Below are 27,661 nucleotides of genomic sequence, written 5' to 3' on the forward strand. Positions count from 1 at the left end.
ATCGGATGCCAGAGTTGCAGAATCTTAGTGTCTTGTCTGTGTATGTGGCTGATGTGCTTTTTCCCATACAAAGAATATGAGAGAGACGGAACTCGGGGCCCCTTCAAACTAAGATTCTCAAGTCCTCCACCTCTTGGAGCTGTAGCACCTTCCACTGAGTTCAGCCCTCCCTAAATGGGCTTCCCAGATGCTTCGTTCTAATCTCTGTTCCCCCTTTAGGAGAAATGTCAGATCCTGGGCAAATTACCCAGTCTCAGAGCCTCAGTTTCCTCCGGAAAAAAAAAAAAAAAAGTAAAGAGAAATTATTAAGATGATTTTGAGAATACGAGATAATATTGGAGAAGCATATTCAAATAGAAAGCAGAAAGCTGGAGGTGCAGGAGCCAGATGGCGGCTCTGTCAAGTCTCTGTCTTTTACAAAACGAGCCTCAGAGAAGAGACTTGCTAGAGTCACACGCAGAGCCAGTGACAGAATCAGAGTCAAAACTGGCACCCAGCTCTTGTCAGCACTCAGTCTACCGCTTTGCTAGAGGGTCCTCACCTTAGAATTTCAATGATGCGCCAATACTATTTTGCCTGCGCAAGGACCTGGGAAAGGTCTGGGACTCCGGGTGCTCCTGCTCCCCGAAGTGTCAGACTCCGCCCCTTCTGACGCCGCTTTGGGCATCAGAGACCGGGAAAGCTTTCCCCAAGGGTGTTGGCTAAAGAGGTCCACCGGTCCTGGACCACCAGTGGAGGCTGAAGGGAGGGAGGCTGCTGCACGCAGAGAGAGACTCTCTGGCCAGAGGGAGACAGGAAGCCAGAGGGTGGGACAGTGGGCACACTCTGTGGGATTTCCCATCTCCCAGAGTAGGGAGTGCTGACGCCTTCTGCCCAAGGCACGTGGTGGTTGTGCCTAGAAGGTGGTAGTGCCACCCAGTTTCCAGGGTCCTAAGGCGAACCTGAGGATCACCCAGGGTGGTCATTCATGCCGACCCTTGCAGCCTACAGAATCCAGGGCCCAGAGCTTGCGGACCTACTAGGTGCGCACCGCGCCCTGCAGTGCGGCCACGGCGGCACTGCGGCATGCCTGGCCGGCCTGGGTGCAGACAAGCGGCGCCGGGGAAGGTGAAGGTGACCGCCTTCTTCTTCCTGGCCTTGAGGGCTCTGCGCTGCGGGGCCGAGGGATGCTCAGGCCCACCAAAGTTTGCTCCCAGTGGTCGGGGGTCCCAAGAAGCGTCCCGGGGCAGGGACTGTGCGCGCCGCAGCGGGGGGTGGACCCCCATCCCCGCGGCACTTTGTGCGCTCTTTTCGGGTTCCGAACCTTAACTCGCAGGGGTGGGAGTAGGTGGGGGTTCCGAGAGAGGTTCTCCTTCCGGAAGCAGGTCGCCTGGCCCCGCCGGGCCCCCGCCCGCCTCAGTGCAGCTGCCCCTCCGGCCGGGCCCCGGGGCGAGAGTCCCCCGGTCTGCGGCCGCTCCCACCAGCTGATTTTGACAGAGGGGGGTCCCGGGCGGCGCGGACGGAGGGGCGAGCCCCTGCCAGATCCGGGGATGATAACGCCGGCTCCATGTCGCGGCTTCGGGCTGTCCAGGCTCCGCCCCCTGTGAGTGTGTAAGTGTGTGATGCTGCCGCGGCCGCCGCCGCCGCCGCCTGTGCAGCCGCCGCCGCTGCCGCCCCGGCTGCCGAGCCGCGCCGCGCCGCTGCCGCTGCCCCGGCCGCCCCTGCCGCCGCCACCGCCTCCGCCAGCCCGCAGCCCGCCAGGCGGGCGGCCCCGCCGGCTCGAGCCCGCCGCGCCTGCCGCCGCAGCGTCGGGGCGCTGGGCGCGCGGGCAGCCGCGGACCGAGCAGACCCGAGCGGGCGGTCAGGCACTTGCCCGCCTGCTGCCGCTGCCGCCGCCGCCGCCACCGCCCCGAAGCTCAGGACCCGGCACCTCCGGCTCCCGCCCTCGCCGCCCATGCGGCCCGGGCACTTTTAGCCGGGCAGGAGGGCCGGAGAGCCGGACTGCCGAGAGCAGCGCGCGAGCCGCGCCGAGAGCCGCGCAGACCCGCCGCGAGCAGCGACGGACGCCCGCCCGCCGCCACCGCCGCCGCCGCCCGGCCGTTATGGATCTATTCGACTTTTTCAGGGACTGGGACCTGGAACAGCAGTGGTAGGTGTTGCTTTTTGCCTTCCCCTTTGCGGCGCGGGTCCCCGCGCTGGGGCTGGGCTTTCCGCCTTTGTTAAGAGGAGCCGGGGCTTGGTGGGGGGCGCCCCGGACGCCCTCCCACTTGCTCTCGGCCACCTCTGGCCCCAGCCGCCGCGACTCCTCGGTCGGGTGCCCGGGTGGGGGTAGGTGCAGATGAGGGGGGAATGCGGGTCCGGAAGGCGTCGCTTTGCACTCCAAGTCCGAAGAGTTGCGTTTGGCCCAAATCGGATGCACTGCTGTCCGGGGTCTGAGCTGCGCGACCTCCGCCCGGGATTTTCTCCCCTAACAGCTGGCTTGGCGGCCTCCCAGCGCACCGGATGCTGCCGCTCGAAATGCCCCCAACTTTCCCAGGTGCCCGACGCTGACGGCGGTCGCGGGGGGACAGGCAGCGGCCAGATGCCACCGGCGACCCTCCGCGTCCCCGGCGGCCACCGCCCCCGCCGCCACCTCGGTCCCCGCGCGGTGCGGTGTGCACACCTTCCCTCCCACCCGCTCGCAATCGGGATCCTGGCGGCGGCTTCGGGGGCCACTGCGCGGGGGACCCCGGGGTCCGGGCCGACTGCGGCGTTGGCTTTCAGTATTGCGGGGTTTTGAAGTTGGCCTCTAAAGTTGGCTGCTCCGAAGTCAAAGCACATTTCATTAACCCCTGGGTCCTGTCCGCACCACCGCCCCCCACCCCCCACTGGGAGGCAGCCACCCGTTTGTGTCATGGGTACCCAGATCGGATTCAAAGGTTTAGTCAGCTCTTCTCCAAATACCGTCAACTTGTCGCCGAGAGGGCTGTCTGTGAAAGACGGTGCAGAGGTGACTGAGAGCTGGAAAGTTGTTACTCTGCGTGCTGTGCGCGCGCGCGTGCATCAACAGCGATGCACATATCTATTAACTTTTACAAAAGCCTCACCTCCTGCACCAACGTTATCACTGTTCATTTGTCATAACATTTTCTCCTATCAGTTTGCCCCCGCAGCCTATGGAATTAGATGAGGGGAAGGCACTGCGGTAGCGCCTTAGACTTAGAATTGCACACTTCGCTATTGGCTTTTTAAATGGAGTTGGAATAATCTATAGTACCGACCGGCAGTGCGAAATCTTTTGCAACGTTAAACTCCTGGCAGCCGTTGACTCTGAATGCTGTGTATTTTTACAAGGATTTCCCTCGCTGATGTGATATTTTAGGCAATTTCCTTCTTTAGAAAAGGGTCACACTCTTAGCCAATAGCTTCATTATGCCAATCATGACTCCTTTAGTTGAAATTCCAAGATAACCAGAACTTTAAAACATTTTATTTTATAGCAATTCCGGGTAAATCCTTGAAGCCACAAATCACGCTGTATCAGTATTAATCTATAAGGCATTTTTGATACCATGCAGGGTTTTATCAGCTCTGCAGAAGAACATTTTGCAATTTTTAATAACCACGCTGTTGTTATTTAAAAGTAAAGATCACAATAAAATTACTGCTCCATTAAATATTACGCTCCTGCACACAGCCTTTACTCTGTTTCACTAATTTATTTTGCAGGCACCTGATAACCACAGCATTACTATTTGCATACAATTTGCCTAATATACGGTGTGGGTAACATCATTAACAGACGTTGTTATAATTGATTTTGTGGGCGTAGTTCAAATGTTAAACATATATACAATGTATTAGGTTTTTTAAAAACATGTTTATTATACTATTTTAATTTCAGTTTAATCTTAGGCACATGCAGTTGCATATTTAAAGGGGTGGGCTCTTTTGATTTGTCTTTTCAGAAGAATACATCTCTCTCCCTTTTTGGAAACTATCTTTTATTATATTAAGGAAAATGCAAAACCTAATTTCCTCTAGATGCCTAACTGTGCCACATCAGTTAAGAAACATGTGGACTCAGACACTCTGTGGATATTATGTGAATACTGATGAATTAGTATAACATGTCTGCATAAATCAGCCAGCCTTTTCCCTCTGTGCACACGTTCCAGGAAAATTTCTCCTTCGATTGTGAGGGGCAAGCTTCTTTCTACATCTGTGTTTGTAAACATTTGTAATGCTGTGGTTGTGCATCTGTGTGTTGTGCACCCCCACAGAGAAAAGGAACAGAAATGTGAATAGTGTGTGAACTAAAGAGCTTGCTATTGCCTTGAACGAAAGTCTGTACCTTTCCAAACTCTCTTGCACATCCAGAGCATGGCAATGGCGTGTTCATTACATGTTTACTTCCCCTCCTGTGGAGTAAGTCGTTGATTAGAGTCATGGCATCCATTGCTCCCCACCCCAAACCTTCCAAGGAGGCCTAGAAGGAAAAAGGCACCAGCCAAGTTAAGGATCTCATTTCCATTGGACCTCTTCTCAGCATTCACTTGTGGAACAGAGAGCTCTGAGCCATCTCTACCACAACCTTATATGTCTGACATAATAACCGGATCAGGCCAGCTAAAAAACAAACTCATCTTCCAAGATCTAATGGAGAAAGACTTTACAGAAACAGGCATATGTGTCACTTACAGACACTAGACTATAGTAAACAAAAAGTGTGTGCCCATTTAGAAACATCCACATTCCTCAGGAGGAATGCAAATGGGCTGGACGAGGCATGGGTGACACTTCCCAGCCTGGGCGGCTAAGAGTGCTCGGCGCTAACGGAACAGAGCCCTGGACTTCATACACGACAAGAATCTCTTAATGGGTCATGCTCTCGACTCGATTAAAGGGCCAAAGCTCTCATTCTTGAAGATTTCTGGGTGAATGAGCAGTGTTCACCTGTGTCTGAATTTAATATGAACCATTCTGTTGAAAAGAGGAAGGTGCAGATGGCTGTGTGCACCAAAGATACGTATCCACTTGCTCTTAAAAAGTGAAAAAAGGATAAAGGAAAAAATAATCAAATTTGATCATTTAAATCATTGCGTACACTTGCCTTGCTAACCCAGTAAATGAATTCTTGAGGTGTCTGGAGATCACGTGGCTAGATTTGGACTCCTTTACCAGCAGGATCTGAGGGCCTGCCAAGTGTCCAGCCTTTCTGTCGGCAGGCACCCCTCCCGTATTGATGAGATGTTGCTTTGTGACAGGCCGAGGTTCTTTGCAGGGGTGCTTATCATCATTTTATTATTGAAAAAGAAAGACAGAAGGAAGGAAAGAAGGGAAGACAGATACAGGAAGGGGCTCACACTAAAAAATAAAAATGGAAAAGCAAATCACCGTGAGAGCAAAATCACCATGTTCCAAAGCTTGATGACAATTGTAGTTAAGCCAGGATGACAGTGGCCGACTTTCTGCCTGTGAAGGACAGAGGCCAGCATCCATGGTTTGTAGTTTTTATGTGATGTCTCACAAGTAGCCTAATTAGAGGCAAGCTTGCAAATGGGCAGTTATACAGGAAGAGAGTTAAACTCACTAAACTGTTAGATAAATAGAAAGTTCAAAGGTCTGTGTGGGGCTGTCGAGGCTGGGAAGGGGCCATGTGCGGGCCAGGCTTCCCCTCCCCTCCCCCTCATTCGCTGCCCCAGCGGCCCCTACTTTGCCCAGGTTCCCTCAGCCTTGTGGGAGGCGGGGACCCTGCTCTCCAGACAAAAGTGAACTGTTTCAGCTTCAGTTGGGCATGGCCCACGCATGGCGGCAGCCCGGCTGCCTCTGCCCGTTCTACGTGCACAGATCTGGGAGGCCTCCTTCTCTTCGATCCTCTGAAAGAATGGCAGAGGCCTGTTGGTGAATGGGAATGTCAGGGAGAGACTGAGAAGGCAGCCCACCTCTACCTGGGGTTGGCGGGAATGTGGAGGGGGCTGAGGGGGAGCCCCTGGATCTTGTTCTGACCAAGGCCCACAGGTCGCCAGGGTCTCTCTTTCTCTACCTGCATCTATTTATCTTTCCCCCTTTCCCTCTGTTTGTTTTCCAATGAAAGGGAGACAGTCAGTGGTCTCTTTTTTCTTGCTGGTACAATATTCATTCTCCAGTGTGTCTAAGCTTTCATTCCGAAAACCGCTTGAGCTTGAGCTTATGGTGGGGTGGAGAGTAAGACTCAAGGTGGTGAAATTAGCTACTGATAAGGTCTGCTCTACACCCGGCTAAAACCCCCCAAAGAATAAATACTATCTCTGTAAATCTTAAAAGGCATGTCTGTTGGACAAGGAAGAAAATTATCTCATATTAGAAATCAGTTTAATGATACATGAATTGTTTTGCTAATGATTCAGTCAAGCATTTAACAAGTCTAAAATATACAAATCAAGATTGAAAATGACTGCCTCAAATATGAATCTGTCATTATAGACATAAACAAGATTCCAAACATTTAAGCATGTTGTAGATGGATAAAAATTATATTGTATTTAAACATGCTAATTATTGTTGAATAGAAGTGGTTTTAATGTGCTGAACCTTTATTTCATGCCCGTTATTCTTAGCTAAGACTATTGCTTGCATGCAGAATCTGCACATATTTAACACAATTGAAAAAATCATAAAAGCCCAATAAAATGGCCATCTCTGGAACAAACTAGGAACTGTACTCCCATGAGCTTATAGCTGTAGGTTGTACCTCAGAAAGGGAAACTGCCACATACTTGATGAGCTTGTCACATAGACAAAACAATTGGTACAGTGAGTACATTTTTCACTCTTAATTTTGTTTTTTTCTGATTCCTGTGGGATAAAGAAAGAGATTTAAAAACTTGTTTACTGAGAATAGAAAGAAGTTTATTGCTAATATAAGAACTCAAGACCACAATCTGGAGAAATCTTTTTGAGGAGTGTGTGTATGTGTGTGTCTCACCCGTGTATGTGATAAGTCGCATCATCATCATTGTTGCTGTTATTTGGGTATCTACTCAGTGCCCCAAACATGACTGAGTAGCTCGTGCTTTAAATACTCAATTTTACTTAATCCTTTAGACAACTTTATAAGATGGGTCCTAATATGACCTCCATTTTTAGATGAAGAAATGGAGGCACTGGCTCCTCAGTTATGCAGTTCAGATTCCAGCCTAGATGGAGCTGACCCCTGAGTCTGCATCAGCAACTGACATCTTGTCTGAGCCTTTCCAACAGGTGCCATCCTTCCTTGTACATCATCTATTTCCATCATTGTGCATCAGAATGCACAGGTGTTATTCCCATTTTCCAGATGAACAAACAGCCCTAGATAGGTTGATTGACTCACCTAAGTTCACACAGCCTGATTTGTATCAATGGTAGGGCTGAATCAGAAATCACGTCTCCCACTTTCCAGCTTAATTGCCTTCCCACACACTCTCATTGCCTGTTTTTTATTATTATCGCCTAATATTTATTGTTACTGGGTGAGCTGGAGCATTTGGCTCTCACTGAAACAAACGGATTGGATTGTGTATGTTATGCTTGTGTAAAAAAATTGCTGTGGAATGACCATGTAATCAACTAGCCATGGAACTCTGCTTTTTTCTCTTAATCAAATAAGGAGCAGTTTATGTAATGATACAATCTCTTAGCACTTTTTTATGGATGCTTCTTTAATGAGAAGGTATGAATAGCACATTATAATATATGTATATTGTAATTTTCCATTCATATATGTATAGTATATATCATATATATATATATATATATATAATTTCCATATATATATGGCAAAACTCAAATCCTTGAGAACTGTCTATTTAAGTTCAAATACCCTAATTTTGAAGATTCAGTACTTGAACTTAAAGAAGACCACGGTATATCTGTCTACTTAATTGGAAGCCTCAAAGCTGGGTGTAAGGGGTAGATTGCATTTCTTTCCAAAGCTTTATAACTTACCACATCTGTCATTTGATTTGATCCTCACAATAACCTTGTGGGTTTTCCATGACTGGTCTTACTGGCTTCATTTTGTAGATGGCAAAAATGGCAGTTCAGAGAGGTTAACTGACTTGCCTAAGTTTTCAGTGTGTGAATGGTCTTAGGATTTTTGTTTATTGTTTTTTTTCACTGTGTCACTACTGTTGCATTAAGTCATTTGTGTTTAAATATTCACACACCCTCTCACATCATCTTGGACAGTGCCTTTTTCATTACAGGTGCTCAAGAAACATCTGTTAACACGAGAACCCCATCAGCTCCAAGAGTGGTCTATGCAAATACTCCTGTCTTTCAAAGATAGTTGCAAAAGTTCTGGTGGTAATACCACCTCTCTACCTCTTTGATAGTGTTTTAATTGTTTTGTAATTTTTTGAAGGTCTCTTAGCCAGGCTGGTCTCTTTTGAGGAAAGGAATGAGAAAGAATGATGGTAACCCAAAAAATGCTTAATAGGAAAAGGCAAAATTAGAACTCCTGTTACTTACCCGTGTGCTTAAAAAAAGAAAACCAGATTCCTATAAATTCTAAGATATGCTTAGAACTGCAAACTCCAGCTTTGAAGGTTGAGGGGTCCAGGACTATATTGTGTCTCAATCTGTGTGGAGAACGTTAAAGAAGAATGTGTGATAAAAATCTGAAGAAGAATTGACTGATCGGAGGCTTGGGATTCCTCCAGCTTTCCTTGAGTTTCAGCCTTTATGACTTGTATTTCATCATGAGAAGGCTGTTTTTCTACTTAACTGTAGCAGATCCACGCCATAAATTATCATGACTGTTAAACAAAGGTCCAGCACTGGGTTCCTCTAATGTAAAACTTTTATGTTGCACTTTAATGAAATTTTATATGCATGTTCAAAGCGAAGCACACTTTATACCATGGAGAGGGCAAAGCTCTGAATTGTTGAATTTATTTTAAGGTAAATCTTTTCGATGACCTTAGCTGCTAACATCCACCTACTTACTGAGCTGAGAAAAATAATCTGAGTGCTTAAATAAAATGGCATGATTTAAGCAGAGCTGACACTAGCCCTCCAGCTAGAATCTGATTTTTATTATGGATTGCTTAGTTTATGGAATGCTATTTTTCATATACCTGTGCATTTTGCTTCATTTGGAAAAGAAAATCAGCCAGTGATTGAAAGTTATCTTTGATGTGGTTGTTTGATAGGCGTGTGCTGGTCTTGGAAGGTGTAAAGGCCACACACTGGGAAATAGCTAGGGAAACTTGAAATCGCTCATCTGTTTATTTTTTCAATGTTCATTTTACTGGAGAAAAGGAAAAGAAGAAACACATCACTTCCATCCCATAAAGAGTGGTTTGTTTTCTTAGATTTCTAAATAACAGTTGTCTGTATTATCGACCAGCTTCAGTGAAAACCAGATCTCAATAGCAGGTATGTATGGTGGCATTGATGAAACCCTATTTCTGGAATCCAAATTTTGTGTTTTGGAGGCCACATATGTCCTGTCAGTAGCATTGAAATGGTCTCTTTTTTATATGAATAAAAAATAAAATCCTACTCATCTTGTAGTGGCACTGCAGTGGCAGCCTGGGTTTTAATAGTCACCAGGAGAACTTTCTTAGGAGTCTGACGTCTCCTTGGTCTTTGGGTCTCTAGTATGATTTGATCAAACCACCCTGCTGGAAGGAATGTGTTTTGAGGACAGTTTAACCTTCTGACTGTGGCAATATGTACAGGATGACCTAACTGTCTGCTGAACAATGAGAAATGCAATTGCAGAGGCTTTATTTCTCCCTCCAGGATGTCAGTCAATGAATTTTTTTAATAAATTAATTTTCCAAAGGGACTGGTGGTTTCACACCAGGTCGGCACAGCCACAGTAACTAAATTAAATTCCAGCTTGATGGATGTTTCTGATGAAGTGCCATGGAATCCTGGAGAGGTCTCATCAATTAGCCATTACTTATTTGCTGGCAGAAGTCTTGGCTTAGGTGTGTAGATATTAATCAATTCCTTGAACCTGTTTCAAGACTGGAGGGCTTCACCATCATCTGGTTCAGCCTCTTCATTGTACAGATGAGGAAACTGAGGCCAAGGATGGGGAAATAACTTGCCCAAGGATGTATAGTCCACACGTGACATTGTTGGGTCGGGTCTGGAGCCCTTGTGCCCTGGTTCAGTATTTGTCACTCTGTCCAGAATGGTTTCCAGTGTTTCCCAGGTGGTGCTAGTGGTAAAGAACCTGCCTGCTACTTCAGGAGACATAAGAGACTCGAGTTCAATCCCTGGGTTGGGGAGATCCCTTGGAGGAAGAAATGGCAACTCACTTCAGTATTCATGCCTAGAGAATCCCATGGACAGAGGAGCCTGGTGGGCTGCAGTCCATAGGGTTGCAAAGAGTTGGATGTGACTGAAGCGACTTAGCATGCACGACAGAGGCGTTTGCTTCGTGTATCAGCTCTGTGCCCAGTGCTTTGCTAGGCAGTCACTCTTAGGGGGAGAGGAAAGGAACGTAGAAGGTGATCTCTGGCCCCACTGACTTGACATTGGAATGTAGAACTAGTTTGGGGGAAATAGTAGGACATGGATGTAAGTAAAGTAGGAATTCAGGGAGAGAGAGAGAGACTGTGGGCTAGAGGAGGAGAAGCAGTCTTCCTCAAGGCCAAGAGTGAAATGGAAAACCAGAAATGTGGGCTGTTTAGAAGACCAGGAGCAGCCAACACTTGCTGTTCAACAGCTGTCTTTGGACCCACAGTTATCTGGCTGGGTAGTCACTCACAGTCATCACATAATTGCTGAAGTTATGTTTTGCTATGTGAACAGAGTATTGTCATCACCCACTGACCACCATTGGCTGTGAGATAACCACAAAATTCTGGACAATTATTTAACTGTCTGAATTATGTAAATATTGATGCAAGCATTCTTCAAAGAAATACCAAATTAAAGTTTGTTTTTCCGAATCAGTTGAAACAAATGTTTGTCAATTGGCACCACTGCTGGCAAAGTAGCTATTTTTGAAAGATGCGTATATTGTGGCTCTTGAGATGTACCCGGATACATTTGTTCTTTTGTTCTTTTTCTTTTGAAAAAATTATTAGATTATTTTTCTGAAAGGTGTGTATTGATGTTTTTCCTTTTGCCGTTTTTTCCCCCTAAAGGGTAAGTTGGTGCCTTGGTACCATCTGATTGGCATTTATCTCTATGTTTATAATGGATTGTTTGGCCACCAAATAATTCGTTGTCTGGCTGTCTCCTCCTTTGAATCTGAGCTCTGTCTTGGAGAAGCCACTGGCTATAATTCTTCTGCCTCTCTGCCCCTAAACTCACATACTCTTGCCCCATTGGGTTAGATATCCCTCCTCTGAGCTGCCATGCTGCCCTGACTAGATTTCCAGTGCATCTGAGTTGTTTAGAGGGATGAGAACATGTCTTTTATTGATGTAATCCTAGTTAGTGTCTGGCCCAGAGTAATAGCCTAATGAAGCCAATCCAAGGTGCACCGTCCTTTGCTTATCTGAGTCATTCAGGCATTGCACTAGGTCTTCCAAATATTATGTCTAGGTGGGAAGCCATCATAATAAGTCATATTAATAATAGTGAGTGAAAATAACAATCAGAGCCAGCATTTCCTCTGTGACAGGCTCTGATTTTTGTTCTCTGAGTTCCCCATTTTGCAGGGCATGGAATCTGGGACAGAGAGGGTCAGCAACTGAGAGTAGGCTGCAGAGCTGAAATGAACACACAGGCTGTGTGAATCCTTCACTGCACTGCTTGCCCATGATAATACCCTGGCAGAGATGCTAAAGTAGTGGCAAGCCCTCCGTGCCGTGGGGCTTGGCAGCGGACGAGGCTGACGAGGCCTTTGTCACTCTTCTTTAGTATTTACAAGCCAGCATCGGGTTTTCATCCATAACCATATACAAGATCTAACTGGCCTGATATCTACTTCAGCAAGAGACACTCAATTCTGCTCCTTTTTGGTGTAAGCATGAGGTTCAGTGCTTGGGAGGAAGATGCATTCAATATGGGCTCCATGAAGGTGGAGTCTTTTTGGGGGTGATATGATTTACTATTGCAGCTTCACTGCTTAGAACAGTGGCACACAGTATACTGTTTGATATACAGTAACCTGCTTAATGTTTTGTGTGATCAGCTTTGTGAGCAGAGCTGGGAGGTGCAGACTGAGGTCTAAGAGAAGAGCTAAAATCACGGTGGTCAGACAGGCCGGTACAGGTAGATATGTTCCTGAAACAGCATGCTTATTAAAGTTTTATAAAGTCAGTCTTTCTATGTGCATCTTGCTTGCCAGAAATCCTGCGGGGAATTCTTTGTTGATGAGAGTAATCGCTCCTAACAACCCTAAACTTACCAGTTTTGTGATTTTAGATAGTTACACAGAGCATTTTCTTTCTGCGAGGTATACCTACATTTAGTATCTACAACAATACCGTGAGGGTAATTTTGTGAACTTTTTTTTTTAAAAAAGGTGTCATAAATTGTTATTGTCACCAGAATGAGGCTTTCCTCTAGTTCAAAGTGGGGGGTGGGTGGTGGTAGAAGAACATGCCTTCAACATTTGCCCAATATTTTTCTCCCCACTTTTATACCATGGACTCCTCTGAGGTAGATGCCTTATTTGTTTTTTGTCCTTCTTTCTTTCTTTTAAAAACAGCTCCTGCTTTGGAGGCTAACCTGGGATTTGGATTTTCCTAGCATATTTGGGGCTTCCCAGGTGGCGCAATTGTAAAGAATCTGCCTGCCAGTGCAGGAGATGCAGGAGATATGGGTTCGATCCCTGGGTTGGGAAGATCCCCTGGTGGAGGAAATGGCAGTCCACTCCAGTATTCTTGCCTGGAGAATCCCATGGACAGAAGAGCCTGGTGGGCTACTGTCCATGGGGTCACAAAGAGTCAGATATGACTGAGCAACACACACATGCAACGTGCAACATATTTTTAGACCAAACACATTTTCTATTTATGCCACTGAAGGATTCAGATTGAAGTTTCATCTCAAGGATGTGCAGGAACGTTTCCCTGTGTGTTCATTTTGCAGCACTCTGTAAGATGGTTTGAGTGCCAGCATAAGACAAGTAGCATTTTTCCAAGCACTGTGTTCCATGTTTTACACACATCACCTTATTGAGCAAGCACCCCCAGAAGATAGATGTTTTTTCCCACTGCTTTCAAAGAGCTGGACATCAGCTGTCTCAGAGTTCATGGGTAACTTCAAACTTCAAGATTAATTAAAATTAATCTTGGGGGGGAACCCTCTAAATGCTATTTATTGTTTTTACAGTATACATTTAAAGGTCACGAGATTCAAGTCAAGAAAGAAAGATAAAAGGCGTTAAAGAAATCTAGGACATTTTTGTAGAGATAAAGTACACAGTTAAATTAGCTTGACATTAAGGTACATATTTTGAGGAGAAATTGTAGGTACTTATGAGTTTTTAATAAATTAGGTCTCATATCAGAAAGGAAACATATCCAAGTATTAACAATCCAGAAGGAACGCAAGAGCCATGACAGTCTTTAAAAAAAAAAACTGCTAAATATTAACTATATCCCTTTTGGTATAATTAGACATTTTGGCTCATTAGTTTTTTGCAATTCTAAAACAGTTTAAACTTCAGTGGTGCACGTATATTCAGACTGCGAGGGATAAAGTTCCTATCAAGAATGATGAAGACCGTTATGGCTGGATTCTGATTAGCATTTTACCCTGAAATTACAATGAAATGCCAGTGCACACTCTACTGCCATTGAAAAATGACACCCATGGCAGACTTATACCATACAGGCCTTTGTAAACAGTTGCAGTTACTCACATTATTTTGAACAAAAATTGAAATGTGATGAACCTATCTCAAGAGGCTTGAAAAGTTAAAGTGAATTTTAACTGTAGATTCATCGCAAATGGTGACAGCAGCACCAGCATTACCTCAGCTGATTAATTTGTAGGGATACTGGTCAATGATTTTAACCAACAGCTACGCATAGTAGAATCCTAATGGGATCTGTCTGTTAAAATTACATAAAGTAGGGCATTTGATTTATTTCATAGTTTCTCAAAGCTCAATTTTAACTTCATACAAATAATGCATTAGTCACCCAGGATAAATGACACATTGAATAAAGTTGTGATTTTGTCTGCTTCTCCTAATCTGATTTAGCACAGGACCACATCTGGCTCCCTAGTGTCTTCCTATTCTGAACATTTGTAGTAGAGTGGGATCTTTACATATCTCATCAGAGGGGACTGGATCATGTAGGCCTTGCCCTGACCCTGGGTTTCTTGGGTGTGTAAAGAAGGCTTACTGCTTTGGGTGTAGCGTTAAGAACTGCCATTGCTACAGCGAGATGCACAAGTGTTTATAGACATTGCTGCTCTTAATACACAATCAGCTGAAAGATTGCATTTTAAGTTGGTAACCAATTTGAGACTGGTTAAGTATCAAATCTTAAATATGTATTATGAAAAGTAAACTTAGTAAAATAGCACTAAAATCCCTAAAATTCACTTTACCATGTTAAAATGTGAGAGTACACCAAACTTTGCCTAGGTGCCCAGACCAACTCTGGCCCACCAGTTATGCCTGTACCCTTGACCCTGGAGCTGGGGAGTCTTTTCCTTGGGCTGTGAATGCCTCACAACATCACCTCCACCATCCAGTTTTAGTGCCCGAGATGTGACTACCTCGTACTCTCTGATCGCTGTTATTGTCATCTTTCTTTCGGTTCATTACCTCCATGGAAGATGGAAAGGTGAGTTTGTCTAATAGAAAAACTTTGAAATCTGCTCAGCCTGCAATTGCACACCAAAATTGGAAGGTGGCGGGGGAGGTTTTAAATTCATGGCTGGCTGGAAATATGTAGGTTTATATTTTTAAGATTTGAAAAACACGATTAGTAAAAAGCCCGTAGAACTTTGTGGACGTCAAATAACTCTTAAAAAACGAAGGCAAATGATGAAGTATGGGGTAAGTTTCCTGAAATTGAACATAATCATAAAAATCCAAGGAAAAGCAATATATTCTGCAAAATTTATGAGTTTTTTGGTGGGGAGAGTTTGCAAAGCTTGACAACCCCCAGTGCATCTGGCCTGGCACATTCCTATTTGTAATGAGAACCTTATGGGGTGCCGGGCCTCGGTTTTCTTAGGCAGGCTCGCTCCCCAGGGGTATCATAAATGATACGCGAGTCAGAAACTTCATGGCTCATGGCATTTCTCAGAGATGTTTTAGTTAAGCTGCCTCACCCAGCTACAGGGGCAGAAGGTGGGAAACAAGTCCCCTCATAAATCTTCATTGAGCTTTAATTAGTTAATTTTGTTTTTTCTGTTGTTCATAGGAATTAGAAAGGGGAAGAGTAACTGAGTGAATGTGCCTACATGACTCCACAGATATGGTCCAAGTTATCGGGGGTTCCTGTGGCTTTTATTATTTCATGGACACACATTCATTTAACAACAACAATGACAAAAACCCAGAACACTGCAGAGGTGTAAATACTGGTAACAAAAAGTTGCCAAAAACAGAAGAAAAGGGGCAATGCTAGTGTTAGGGCTACTTTTCCAGGTTTCTGCAGTCTCCTCTTTCCTTTTATTCCCCACATGCTATGAAAGTTTGAAATGTGTCCCAGTCTCACTTGTGAACTTGGGCCTCACCTTGTGGGCTGTGTGGGGTGGTATGGCTGGTAGGTCATGAAATGGAGATTTGTGAATTCGTGTTTGTTCAAATGCGTTCCAGCACCTGGATTTCCTGAATGAAGTTCTGATGTTACTTTTTTCTCAAAAGGAGTTCCAGCCATGTTGGTGGTGTGGTTGTGGGTGGGGAAGTTCCACCTTGAATGGGCCTGTATATTATCGATCCTTTAACTCACTCGGCCTCTCCTGTGACTTTGGGCTTCTCTCTCAATAGGCCTGGAGAAGCCTGATGTTATTTTTGACTCCTTAGTGCTCTGTCACCTCCCCTTCCGTCTCTGCCTTTTGGATTCCTGACATTTATTCCTATGAACGGCTTAGTAGCTGCAGTTTTATTCCCTTCTTTGGGTAGGTCTAATGCATTGAGAACAGGACTGCCCATCACATGAGCGTCATTGACCTCCTCATTGTCTTCCTTTTAATCATATCTGTTACATGTGATAAATTTTCAGACTTGTTTACCCTTTATTAGTGAGCTGGGATACTTACAGCAGTTTTTTGAAAGGGGAAAAACAACAATGCTTTCTGGGAGCCATTTAACTAATTTCTCCTGAAGACTATTTATGCATTTTATGAGAGGAATGTTTAAAAGATTGTTGTGAATGAGGCAGCCGACACTGAATGAGAAGATTTGACAAAAGGAAACATTTTTTTTTTCAGAGGAAAAAGAAGCAGTTTTTACATTTCGTAAGCTTATTTTGAAAGGGTAATAGAGAAATTGCTCTGTTTCCTCACTGGAAAAAAAAAGAAAAAAGAAGACATATTCTGGGGACAGAAGCCTTTAATATCTTGCTAGCTATTTCAATGAATTCCAAGTTTCAGGTCCAAAACTCTTGTGGCTAATGGAGATTTATGCTCCATCAGTTTTAAAAATCCAAGAAGGCATCTTGAATTTAAATTGTCAAATTATTAGACCTTCATTTTCAACGAAATGGAAAGACATTGGAAATTCTAGCCGTTTTGCCTTGGCAAATTAAGCCACACTTGTTGGTGTTGATGGAGTTTAATAATAAGGCAGAATTTTCATAAATAGACAATGGGTATTGAAGCCTTCCTCCATGACAATTAAGCAGAAAATTAAGGCTCTCTGTGTGCCTCAGTTTTTTTTTTCCATAATGATAATCTCCCATTTAAAACCTGAATTATAAGAATCGGAAAAGGTATAAAAATCTAAAGAGAAATAGGATCAGTTTTCATGAATCAACGTGAACTCCTTAGAGTTGTGTGATGGTGGAGGGAGAGCAGAGGTGTGTCTGCTTCTCTGGAACACTTGCTCCCAGGTCCATGTCCCCATGCTTGTCTTAGAGCTTCAGACCTTCAGGGGAATGGGGCCTCGGTGAGGGCCTCAGCCAGCTCTCTGGCCATGCCCTTCCCTTGCTCTCCCTAGCAGTGCTTACCCAGCTTCTGTCAGCCCAAAAAGCAAACCAGAAAATGGGAGGAGAATAAAACCTCCTGTCAAAGCAGCCAGTTCTTTCCTATCTAGGAAGTTCAGCTACACATTCCATCATCTGTGTGAAAAGGCCTCTCAAGCTTCCAGCCCTTGGTTCTAGTTCTTCCCTGAAGGCCACACAAAGGACGTATCATTGCCTTGGCTCACGTCAGCCCTCCTGGGTCTGAGGGCAGCCCTCCTGTGTTCACTGTGTTCTCATTTCTCAGGGTGGAACATTCCAGTATGCAGATAATGACCTGCAGGGACTCATGGTTGTCCCTGGATAGATATGTGGAGCAGAGGTGGCCAGGCCTGGCAGGCTGGAGCATCTTGTTCCAAGATAGGGATTGGATCTGAATAGCATCGCACTCTGACCCTACATTCTTGAATGGTCCCACTCTCCTTGCAATATGTGCCACAGCCAAACCTTTGCAATGGGTAAAATCTTAAGTGTTATGGGGATCTTAGGGTTTCCCTGGTGGCTCAGATGATAAAGAATCTGCCTGCAATGTGGGGGGGATCTGGTTTCGATCCCTGGGTCAGGGAGATCCCCTGGAGAAGGAAATGTCAACCCTCTCCAGTATTCTTGCCTGGAGAATTGCATGGACAGAGGAGCCTGACAGGCTACAATCCATGGAGTTGCAAGAGTCAGACACGACTGAGTGACTAAACCACCACCACCACCATGGAGATCTTATGTGGCCATTGCCTACATGGCCCCTGGAGCCAGATCATTAAATGCTTAAACCAGGATGAGAGTTGGGCAGAGGTCCATTGGTTCTTCAAGGCACCCAAGGTCACATCTGAAGATCCTTCCAATTGCAGGGATTACAGCCCTCTTTAAGATGACAAAAACAGATACTCCTTGCCCAGCCTTCAGGACCAGGGCCCTGGTTGATTCCTGCAGGAGATTTACATGAAGGAGATTGACATGACAAAGAGGATTGGCTGGAGCCACAGCAAACCATTTCCAAAGACACTGTTCTGAAAGGGTTTGAGTCATCAATCATATGGTGAAACGCATGGCACAGGGCATCTGGCTTTCTTTTTGGCTGCCAGGAAGCTAGGCTGACCCAGCACTGCCTTGAGTAATTTCTTCAATGTCTAGTACTCATTATTTCCACCTGCTGCATGAGAGGGAGCTTAAGTCAAAATCTAGCCCCTATGACATTGCACCAAATTGTTGATTACTGCAACCTTTCCATCAATATTCAGCAAACCACTTCCTGTACTGCACTATTGATGAGTTATTGTCAACTTTTGAATTCAGCTGTACAGTATTGAGTCTTTTTGCTAAAAGGACTCTAAATTGGAAAAGAATTTTTTTCATTCATCTTTTTCACAGCTCTTCATGGGGCATCCTAAGATGAATTTTTTTTTTTTGCTACCAAATGCCTTTTAGAAATATTCAGTTTAGATTCCAGACTCAAGACTCGTCTTGACTTGGGTGAATACTCTTTTAAAGAAACTTTAGATTCCATTTTGTTCTGGGCAAGTCTTGGCACTGGAGGGTGGATTTTGCTAATAAGACCAAACAGAGCCAGCTGTGTTCTTCCAGAGGGCCACCTTGAGTATCAGTGTGGATGACAGATGACAGCCTGTGCATTAAGAAGTTTATTGTATGCAATTGGGCTGTGGTCTGTTGTATTTGCAGTGCTTGGCGTGGTCTGTCCCTCCCACAAGAGACAGAATGACTGTGGGTCATTTATTTCAAGAGCATAAGAGTCTTCTTTGCTCTGCCCAGAGCAATGACCCCACAGATGACTGCACTTTGATGGGGAGGGGAAGGGATAGCGTGTGGTGTCAGGTCACTTTCCACTTGAGTGGATGTTACCTTGTGGAGTTTTAGGTAGAGAAGTATACATGTCTGGTATTTAAGCTAAGACTAGATGACCCTTATCAGGAATGCTGTAGAGGGGATTCCAGCATTAGATAAAGGCTGAACTAGATGACCTTTGAGGTTGTTTCAACTGCTGAGTTTTTATGATGCTTTAAAATTCCTCAGGAGAAAAGTTGCAGCAGAGGGCACATTGGCTGTGAATCTCAAGCTTGCAATTGTCAGAAAATAATGCTTACATCAGATCACCTTAAATTCACTTTAAATTTCAAAAATAGAGAGCTCACAATGTTTTGCCTGATTTGGGGGAGGAAATGTGAGCAGGAAAACATGAAGAAGATTACTGCCACATAAAATACAACAAACCATGAAAATAGCATCAGCAGTCCAAATTAAAAAAAAAAAGTTTTAATTAAAAGGATTGGGAATCACTGACACATATAGGCTTTTAAAATTTTTCTTGGCTCATTTGTGAGCTCAACACATGGAGCCTATTAATTCCTATTGCCTCCTATTGGCATTTTAACGGCACCTTATATAAATAGAGGCAGAGAAGCTAGTGGCTGCTCTGTCCAGACTCCTCACTTTTGCATTCCTGGCTTCGTGCTGGAGCCTGACTCCATTTTGCTATTGACAGACTTGTTACAGAAGGTGTTGACCATTCTCTGGTCAGGAGTGATGCGTCAACATCCTCTGCAAAGGAGAATGGATATTTATCTCCTTCTTCTCCACTCACTTCCTGTGTATCTGTGAAATAAAACCTACACATCTTTTTCATCTTGGTTTGTCACATCATGGAATAAATATTGCAGTCTTTAAACACATTTTTTGGTGAAATCCCTGATAGCCATTTCCAGTTCAGATTGGCTAGTAGTGACTTTCTGTCCTCCAGTTGTATAGATGTGAAAATAATACAAAGCAGAAGGGACTACAAATTTAAGAAAGCAAAAATGATAAAAAGAGAACTTAAACATTCAAAGAGGGATTTGAACTGTTCCTTGTGTCCATGGCTACAAACTCCACATATAGCAGTAGAATGGGCCATTCAAGACCTATCTAAGGAAATAAGTTAATAATGTTTACCTATCTGTGTATATGTGTGTGTGTGCATATATATATATATATATATATATATATGTACTTACACTCACATGTATATATACACATATCTGTACACACACAGACGTGCATGCCTCCATAAGCTAGCTGCGGATTCTAGGCTTTTGTGAAACTTGAACTCTTAAGATATATGGCCCTGATACCTTATCCCACCACCCTCCCCCGTATATACAAACAACCTTTCTTACTCTGTTAGCCTTTGTCTGGTTGAGGACTGTTTTGTCTAAACAAATTATGCCATTATTTTATTTTAAACACTTTTTTTAGAATAAAATAATCATAATCAATGCCAGATGCCCTGAACACTTGTGCATTGAAGGGAAAAAAAATCATATAAAACAAACTTACATCTGAGATGCTTCAAAGAGGGAACCTTAACTATCCAACATTTTTCAAATTTATAAAATCCATTAATGTCCAGGATGCATTCTGGGCCTACTGCCTGCCTAGAACTATTTTCAAACACTTCTGCATTCAGGGAAACCCAAATGCATGTCGCCTCAAGCCCTTTTCCCCCTCTTTAATTTTGAGACCCCTCTGTGTTCAGAGGGAAATGTAATCCATATGTTTTTGATTCATTTACACTTAACTCATCAAAATGTTGTTTGTAAGAGCCATTTGATGTTCTAGAAGCATCTGTGCATTTAAAAAAATAAGCTTTTTAGAACTCCTCCCACCAACCTCCCTCCCACTTCCCACAAGAAAGGTGTATTTGGCCAGGGGATAAAATATGATGCATAAATGCCCAAACAGATCAAGTTCACTTCTGAATTCATTAGTGTGTCAGGGGTCTTCAGGTGGCAGATACTGGGCTGCCATGTTTCTATGCTGGGTTGACCAGACTTACAGCTAACAGGCCTCTTTTGGTTCTTCTTAACACTAGCTCAGCTGCCTCTGTTTTGAATGTAATAGAATGCTTTCTAAATAAATTAAAACAGAACAGGGAATTGACTCCCCTTTACCAGAACTTTCATTCAGCTCTTCACAGAGGGAAGGCATTTTTCCTAGTTCGCCATCTGAAATTAAAGGTCTTAAAGTGGAAATAACTTCCATGCCTCATTATAGTGTGTCTTTTACTGTAGACATTAAAGCTTTTGCAAAAATGGTTATCACTTCACCTGCAGTTACTTCTCTTTTTTTTCCATTTAATAAGGAATCTGATATAAAATGATCAGAAACAGTCTTGACAAATCTCTTTGATGGCTGCTGGTGGCTCTGGTCTTTTTCCTAAAGTAATTTGTTTATGGTTACAATTACAAAGCCTCTGACAAGCCCATTCTGTAATGACCCAAACAGCGCCCCTGAGAAGAAGTCTTTGTGTGAAAGTCAAACAGTTGAGTGGAGCATAAAGGCGACACCCACAGCTCAGGCCGCTGCACTCTGTCTTCTGTGTGTGGCCTACTACGCACTGGAAATGAACTTTGAATAGACACGGCCCTAAACCTGCTTCCTGCTCACGGGCTGTGGTTTGGGAGAAGCTGGCCTTACAAGGCACAGGCAAGGGAGGGTAGAGGCAGAATACCAGACCAGGTAACCTCCCAAGGGAGCCTTGGACGGTGCCACTGTCACCCTCCCTGCCCCCTCTTAGAACACAGAGGACTGGCTAACAGCAAACCCAGTGCAGCCTCTAACAAACACTCCAGCTTCAGGTACATTCAGGTGTAACTCAGGTTCTGCAGCCTGTGGGGTGGGGTGGGGCACTTTTGTCTTTCTCTTGCTAAAAAGTTCGCTTAACCACCACAATATTGTAAAGTAATTAGCCTCCAATTAAAGTAAATAAAAAAATAGTATTTCTGCTTTCAGGAATTAACACTTAAACATATTTCATATGAGGTCATTTTTGTTAACAAGACATAGTCACTCTAGATCATAAACATTAAGAAGGTCTAGAACCAAGTTATATATCCGCGTGCGCGCGTGTGTGTGTTTGTGTGTGAGAGAGAGAGAGAGAGAGAGAAATAGAGAGAAGGAGAGAGAGAGATCTTCAGGGATTTCCAACCTTGCTAATGCCAGTCCTTGGACTTGTCCTGATGTGAGAGCCAGTGATGTGACGTGACCACTGAGGTTCTCAGTTGGGGCCACGAGGAATTGCACTTGAATATTTCAAATCAGACTGGACCTCATTGTAATTCTCATTTTTCTGCTTCTGAGTGTGTGGATTCCGTGTAGAAGAGGGAGAGAGCACAGGTTGGGAAGGAACTGCGTCTTTGGACCAGGCCTTGCTCCCCCAGTGACCACCCTGCGGTCCCCTCTGTTCCATCCTTTTTCTGCAGAGTTCATGCCGTTGCCAGATCAGGGCAGTCAACAGGGGCAGGGAGTTTCCCTTGTGATCTCTGCCAGGGCACCTTGCCTGGGGTGCTGAGGGCTGTCCAGACCCCACAGCTGGCTTCCCTGGGCCCCAAGGGACTTGAGCATGCCTTTGGACGCCCTTAGCCTCCCCCGCTGTTCTTTTCCTAAGTGTGCCCTGAAAAAAACTCATGCAAAAGAGTCAAACTGTGGTTGCTGTTTGCTGGCCACCTGTCCTGATGACAAGAGGAAATTGGGTTACCCCACTGGACCTCAAGTCTTCACTTCTTCCCCAAAAGTTGCAGGTGTGCAGCATACTATCTTTAACCCTGTGGCTGTCACAGGAGCACTTGACAAGGCTGTGTACCCATTTGTGTGGGGCATGATGACCAGGTCATCTCTAACCCATCTGCTGATAAGCACATTTTCACATTCTCTGTGTTTTCTCGGGCATTTTGTCTCAAGCAGTGGGCATGCGCTGTCTTGTTTATGGAAACAGGCATACCTCATGTCTACAAAGGACAGAAAAAAAAGGCTTTGAGGGAAAACTTCAGTTCCTTCCTGCTGGGGGACCATGCTGCAGGACTTTGTCAGTTTCGTACTCACTGTTTTACTATTTGTTTTAGGGCTACAGCGAGTAGGCATCCAATTTTAAATGCAAATCAGGTCTTTCAAAAGACTTTTAATGTACAGTGGCTGGTGCAGTTCCTTTGCATTGTAAAATTGCACTGTTTCTTACGGTTCATGTGTATTTCCAGTGATTCAGGCTAGTGGCATCACTAACTTTGTCCCAGTTTTTGCCAAAAACCCTCAGCAACCCGATTTTATTAAGATATTCCTATCTTGTTGATATGATCATGTTTGTATGTTCATTTATTGCAACTTAAGCCTTTTGGCATATATTCATTTATGAACCATCCCAATGCCTTAGTGTAAAGAACCGGACTATGTCATCACACACACACACACACACACGCACAGACACACACACACACAGACACACACACACACAGACTAAAAAAAAAAAAAGAGAGAGAGAGAAACTTAGGCACAGAGAAATCATTGAACTTTGCTGAGACTGAAATTTCGTGTCAATGAGAACATGCAGAAAACATCTCTGGTGAAATTGGAATTTGACTCCAGTCATTAAAACACTCGCTCCTGGCAGCATCTTTGTGGAATGCAAAGGTGATGTATATGCATATAAATCTTCATTAAGATGAAAGTGAGATATTATTCTGTTAATGTTAATATGTATTTTCAACATTAATAACCAAATGAGCAAAACGAGGCCAATAGATCTAGGTTCTGTATGTGATTAAAATGATATATTTTCATTTTCAGTAAAAATGTTAAGTCAACTGCATGGTTTCCTTTGGATTTGTGATAGCGACATTGTAAAACATACACGTACACACATACCCCATTCATGTAATTAAATCGATTCATCAAACATACTGTTAAAGAATCTCTTAAATGTGTGGGACAGAGGATTAATTAACTCAGAAGCATGTAAACTCAAAAAGTTTGTCAGTCTATTTTCATTATACATATGCTCCTCCATGTATGATTGGTGACAGCTTAAGGACAGATGGCCCAGTGATTTAAAACTCTGACTTCAATTATATACCATGGAGCTCAAGCAAAAATAGCTCTCTTGCAGCACAGATAGAGATGTTAGCAGCCATTTATAAGAAGGGTCCTGAAATTCAGATCAAAGTCGAAGCCTGCTTGGTCTGATTTCATGCAAAAAGAAAAATTTGGGAATGCCTGTTCCTAAAATAATCCCCCAATATTAATCTCTGTTCCTTGGTGGCTTTAAACTTTTTCAAGTTTAAAAGTGAATTATAACTTCTTTGCTTATCTTTCGTGTAGTTCATAGCAGAGATTTCAGCCCTCTCACTGCTTCAGAAAATCTGTGGATCCAGTTCCTCCAGATTGAGAAAGAAATAACATACTCCTGAGGGTCATCATCTGGGCCGGGAGGAGGAGGGTGGGAGAGGGGACAGAATTCTCTTCTGTATACCGGACCCTTTGATTTTGAAAGTGGCTCTTAGCTGTCAATGTGATTCACATTCAAGGCATGGGAGACCACAGAAGAAGAGCCTTGTTTCTTGCCATTTAAACTTACTGTTAGCATTTCAGTACTAGTCAGCAACATAACTTAAAGTACTCTGTGTGTGGTTGAGGTGGTCATCATGGTGATGGTGGTTTGAGAATTTTCTGTGTCCCTCCTACAGACTTTAACCTAGACTTTCAATTTGGGAGAGGGGAGGTTAAAAAGTACATAAATGCCCCCAGGGAGAGCAGGAGTCATATATTTTTACCTATCCATTTTTAATTTGCCCATTTTATAAATATTGTTCCAGAAGGCTTTGTATGACTTTATACTTTCCAGAAATAGTCTATTTTGGGAGGCTAATGGTTTAGTTTACTTCTCATTTCTTCATTGCCTTTCAGATAAGTACTTCCCCAGGAACTTAGTATTAAAATTTGCCTTTCCAAATGTACCATATGGAATTCCCAAAGGAAATTATTTTTAAAGTGTCAGTCTCACTCATGAATTTGGCTGTAGAATTGAGTTCTTTTCCTAGCACAACCCCTCTCCTCAATTGAAAACGTTTTCATAAATAAAGATACAGAGGGACTGAAAAAAGGATCCCTGGATACTTGATTTCCATGCACATTTAGTCGTGTCAAATTTTCCAGAATATTTCCACCATAAAGGGAATGTAGAGACAAAATCTGAACTGACAAACTTACAACTACATAAGAAGCCAGGTGTAAAGAACATTTTCTCATTCTCAAGGCTGTTTTCATACGGAAACTAAGAGGCATTTTATACCCAGGCTTCTGCAAGCAGCAAGCAGCATGCATGTCTTCTTGACTCGGAGCTGTGGCTGCCACATCACCATTTGGAGCCACGACTTATGAAGTACTCAGTCAACTTGTCGACAACTGTTGTGGGCACCTCTCCCTTTTGAGTGTTGTTCTAAAGTAACGAGTTTTGAGAAATTAGGTCAGTTGAATTTTCTAGTATTTTTGGAATGCAAATTACCCATACAGAAAGATTCAACTGCGGTTGTAATTGTAGCTTGTTAAAAGTGAAAAACAGAGATGTCAGAATTCTATTAGGAAGAAATAGTTTGAGTAATATTTTCCTGCTATATTGGCCATGCTAACTGTATAAAAGCAAGTAAGTACAAAAATTTCATTTGTCTCTGTGTGTGTCTCTGTGTGTGTGTGTGAGAGAGACAGTGTATTTAATAGTCAGTCACTGCCTTCCTTTTCTTCCTTTCCATAACCAAACATAAGACATTAAAAGAGCTTTGACATAACATTTAAAATCTAAACTACAGCCAATGTCAATATTGTACAGCTAATATTGACTTTAATCAAAAAGGTCTGGCTAATGTTAAAGCTTATAAAGAATAAACAAAATTGAGACACTTATCACTAAACTGCCACTGTACAAGTATGTGGGTGATAATCTCAGTCCAGTGAATGAGCCGACTTTCAGAGAGAACAGTGACATTAGTCAGATTGGGGCATTTTCCTTATCTATATTATATAGAAATAGTTTATATTTAAATAATCTGAATGGAAGACTTCATAAATAGATATTGGATCTTTGGCTATAGATTTCAACACTATCTACCTATAGATATGACTACTATAAAGAGATGGAGGTTGTAAGTTAACACTCATGTGTTTTTTAGTATCATTGAAAGGGATCACATCTGAGCCATAATTATTAAGATTTTAGATGTTAGACAAACAAACGAATTGTGAAATCCACAGCTGAAGACTGGAAGGACATTCTGAATAATTCATCCAGTTTGGAGATGAATTAAGGAAGCAACAGGACTATATTTCCATATGTGTGTATGAAGACCCAGAGTTAGCAGGCTAAAATGACATGAGGATCTGGAAGTCCTGAGTGCTGTGATGTTCAGAACCTCTGCAGAGTACCAGATCTTCATTGCCAAGTTCACGACTTCCAAGACGCTGAAATCACCAAGGCATACCAGTCACAACTTAGAGAGACCAACCCTTAGATCTGGTGACATCTGCAGATGTTTATTAGAGCAGTTGCAGGAATTGTTTTGATTCAATGAAATGATCTTCAGAGCACAAGAAAATATTGGCAGAAACGGAAGAGGAAAAATGGGCAAAAAGCTTGGTTTCTACTCTAAGCTCACTCTTGGATTTGTTTCTGTACTTAATCAGTGGATTATTATTTTATTCAGTCAGTTAATATATAGATATATAGTACTATCATGAGTTATATTCATTTGTTTTTAAAATTTGAGATAATTGTAGATTCATTTGCAGTTGCAAGAAATAATATAGAGAGATCCTGTGTACCCGTATCCAGTTTTCCACATGATAATAATATCTTACAAAACTATAGTACAATGCCACAACCTCATTTTTTTTTTAGTTTGATGTATAAATTATTTCAGACTTCATGCATGGGAGCACCTTCAAGTTGGCTTCTGTGTCCTTTGAACACTTAATTTCTGGCATAAAAAATAGCTCCAGGCTCATCATGTGCTTCTCTGCTACAGCTCTGAAATCAGCCATTTCTCTTAGGACCCCTGATTCCTTTTATTGGATAATGGTTTTAGAGAACAAAATGTGGGGGCCAGGTGTGCATTTTACTACCAGAGTGTCATAATTTCTAAGCCACTCTGCAGACACAGGTAGGAGATATTTATATATGCATATTCACATACTTATACACATATGTGTATACACATACATATGTATAAGTATACACATACTTATGTTTCTATATATGTATATATATGTTTCTATATATGTATGTGTGTATATATATATATATATAAATACCATATTGACATAGGGATACCACCTATTTCAAACACATACTACTACATTGCAGTCTTCCTCCTTTTCTTACTTGTAACTCCCTTCTATAAAAGTGAGAAACTTAGCTCTCATTATCCACAGTATACTTATTTATGTGCTCAGTCCACATGTACTAACCCAGACTACTGTGAGAAATTGATTCAGGCAAGAATCATCGATGGAATCTAAAGACAGTGGTTGAAAGTTTGAGGAGTAATGAGATATTTACATAATTTCTAAGTAGTTCCCCACAAAACATATATTAATGTCAGGAGGAAGAAATAGTAATCTGAGGGTAAAGAATCCTGGCAGATACTACCTTCCTCAAGTGATCAAAGGTACCACCCTCATATTAAGACAAGTTGACTTCATATGCCTCCTGACGTGAGGCATTGAAAAGGACACATCACTTCTGCCAAACGTGTGTAACCTGAATCTAATCCTGAAGATACCTCAGACAGCAAGCCCAAATTAAAAAG

At 43.2% G+C, this 27,661-nt stretch overlaps 1 protein-coding gene across 9 annotated transcripts in view; it reads left to right on the top strand.

Annotated features, from left to right (window-relative positions):
• Positions 1 to 1,772: 1,772 nt before the first annotated feature.
• AFF2 (AF4/FMR2 family member 2) overlaps positions 1,773 to 27,661 on the top strand; it is a 539,621-nt gene continuing 513,732 nt past the window's right edge. For 8 of the 9 annotated variants that reach the window (XM_025275774.3, XM_025275776.3, XM_025275777.3 and 5 more), the window contains exon 1: positions 1,773 to 2,128. In XM_025275774.3, the coding sequence (XP_025131559.3) occupies positions 2,082 to 2,128 (47 nt within the window). In that variant the 5' untranslated portion in view covers positions 1,773 to 2,081. The remainder of the gene's footprint in view (positions 2,129 to 27,661) is intronic. The other variant, XM_044937079.2, reaches the window with a different exon arrangement.

The sequence above is a fragment of the Bubalus bubalis genome, chromosome X (genome assembly GCF_019923935.1).
Source record: "Bubalus bubalis isolate 160015118507 breed Murrah chromosome X, NDDB_SH_1, whole genome shotgun sequence".
Classification (NCBI taxonomy): Eukaryota; Metazoa; Chordata; class Mammalia; order Artiodactyla; family Bovidae; genus Bubalus; species Bubalus bubalis.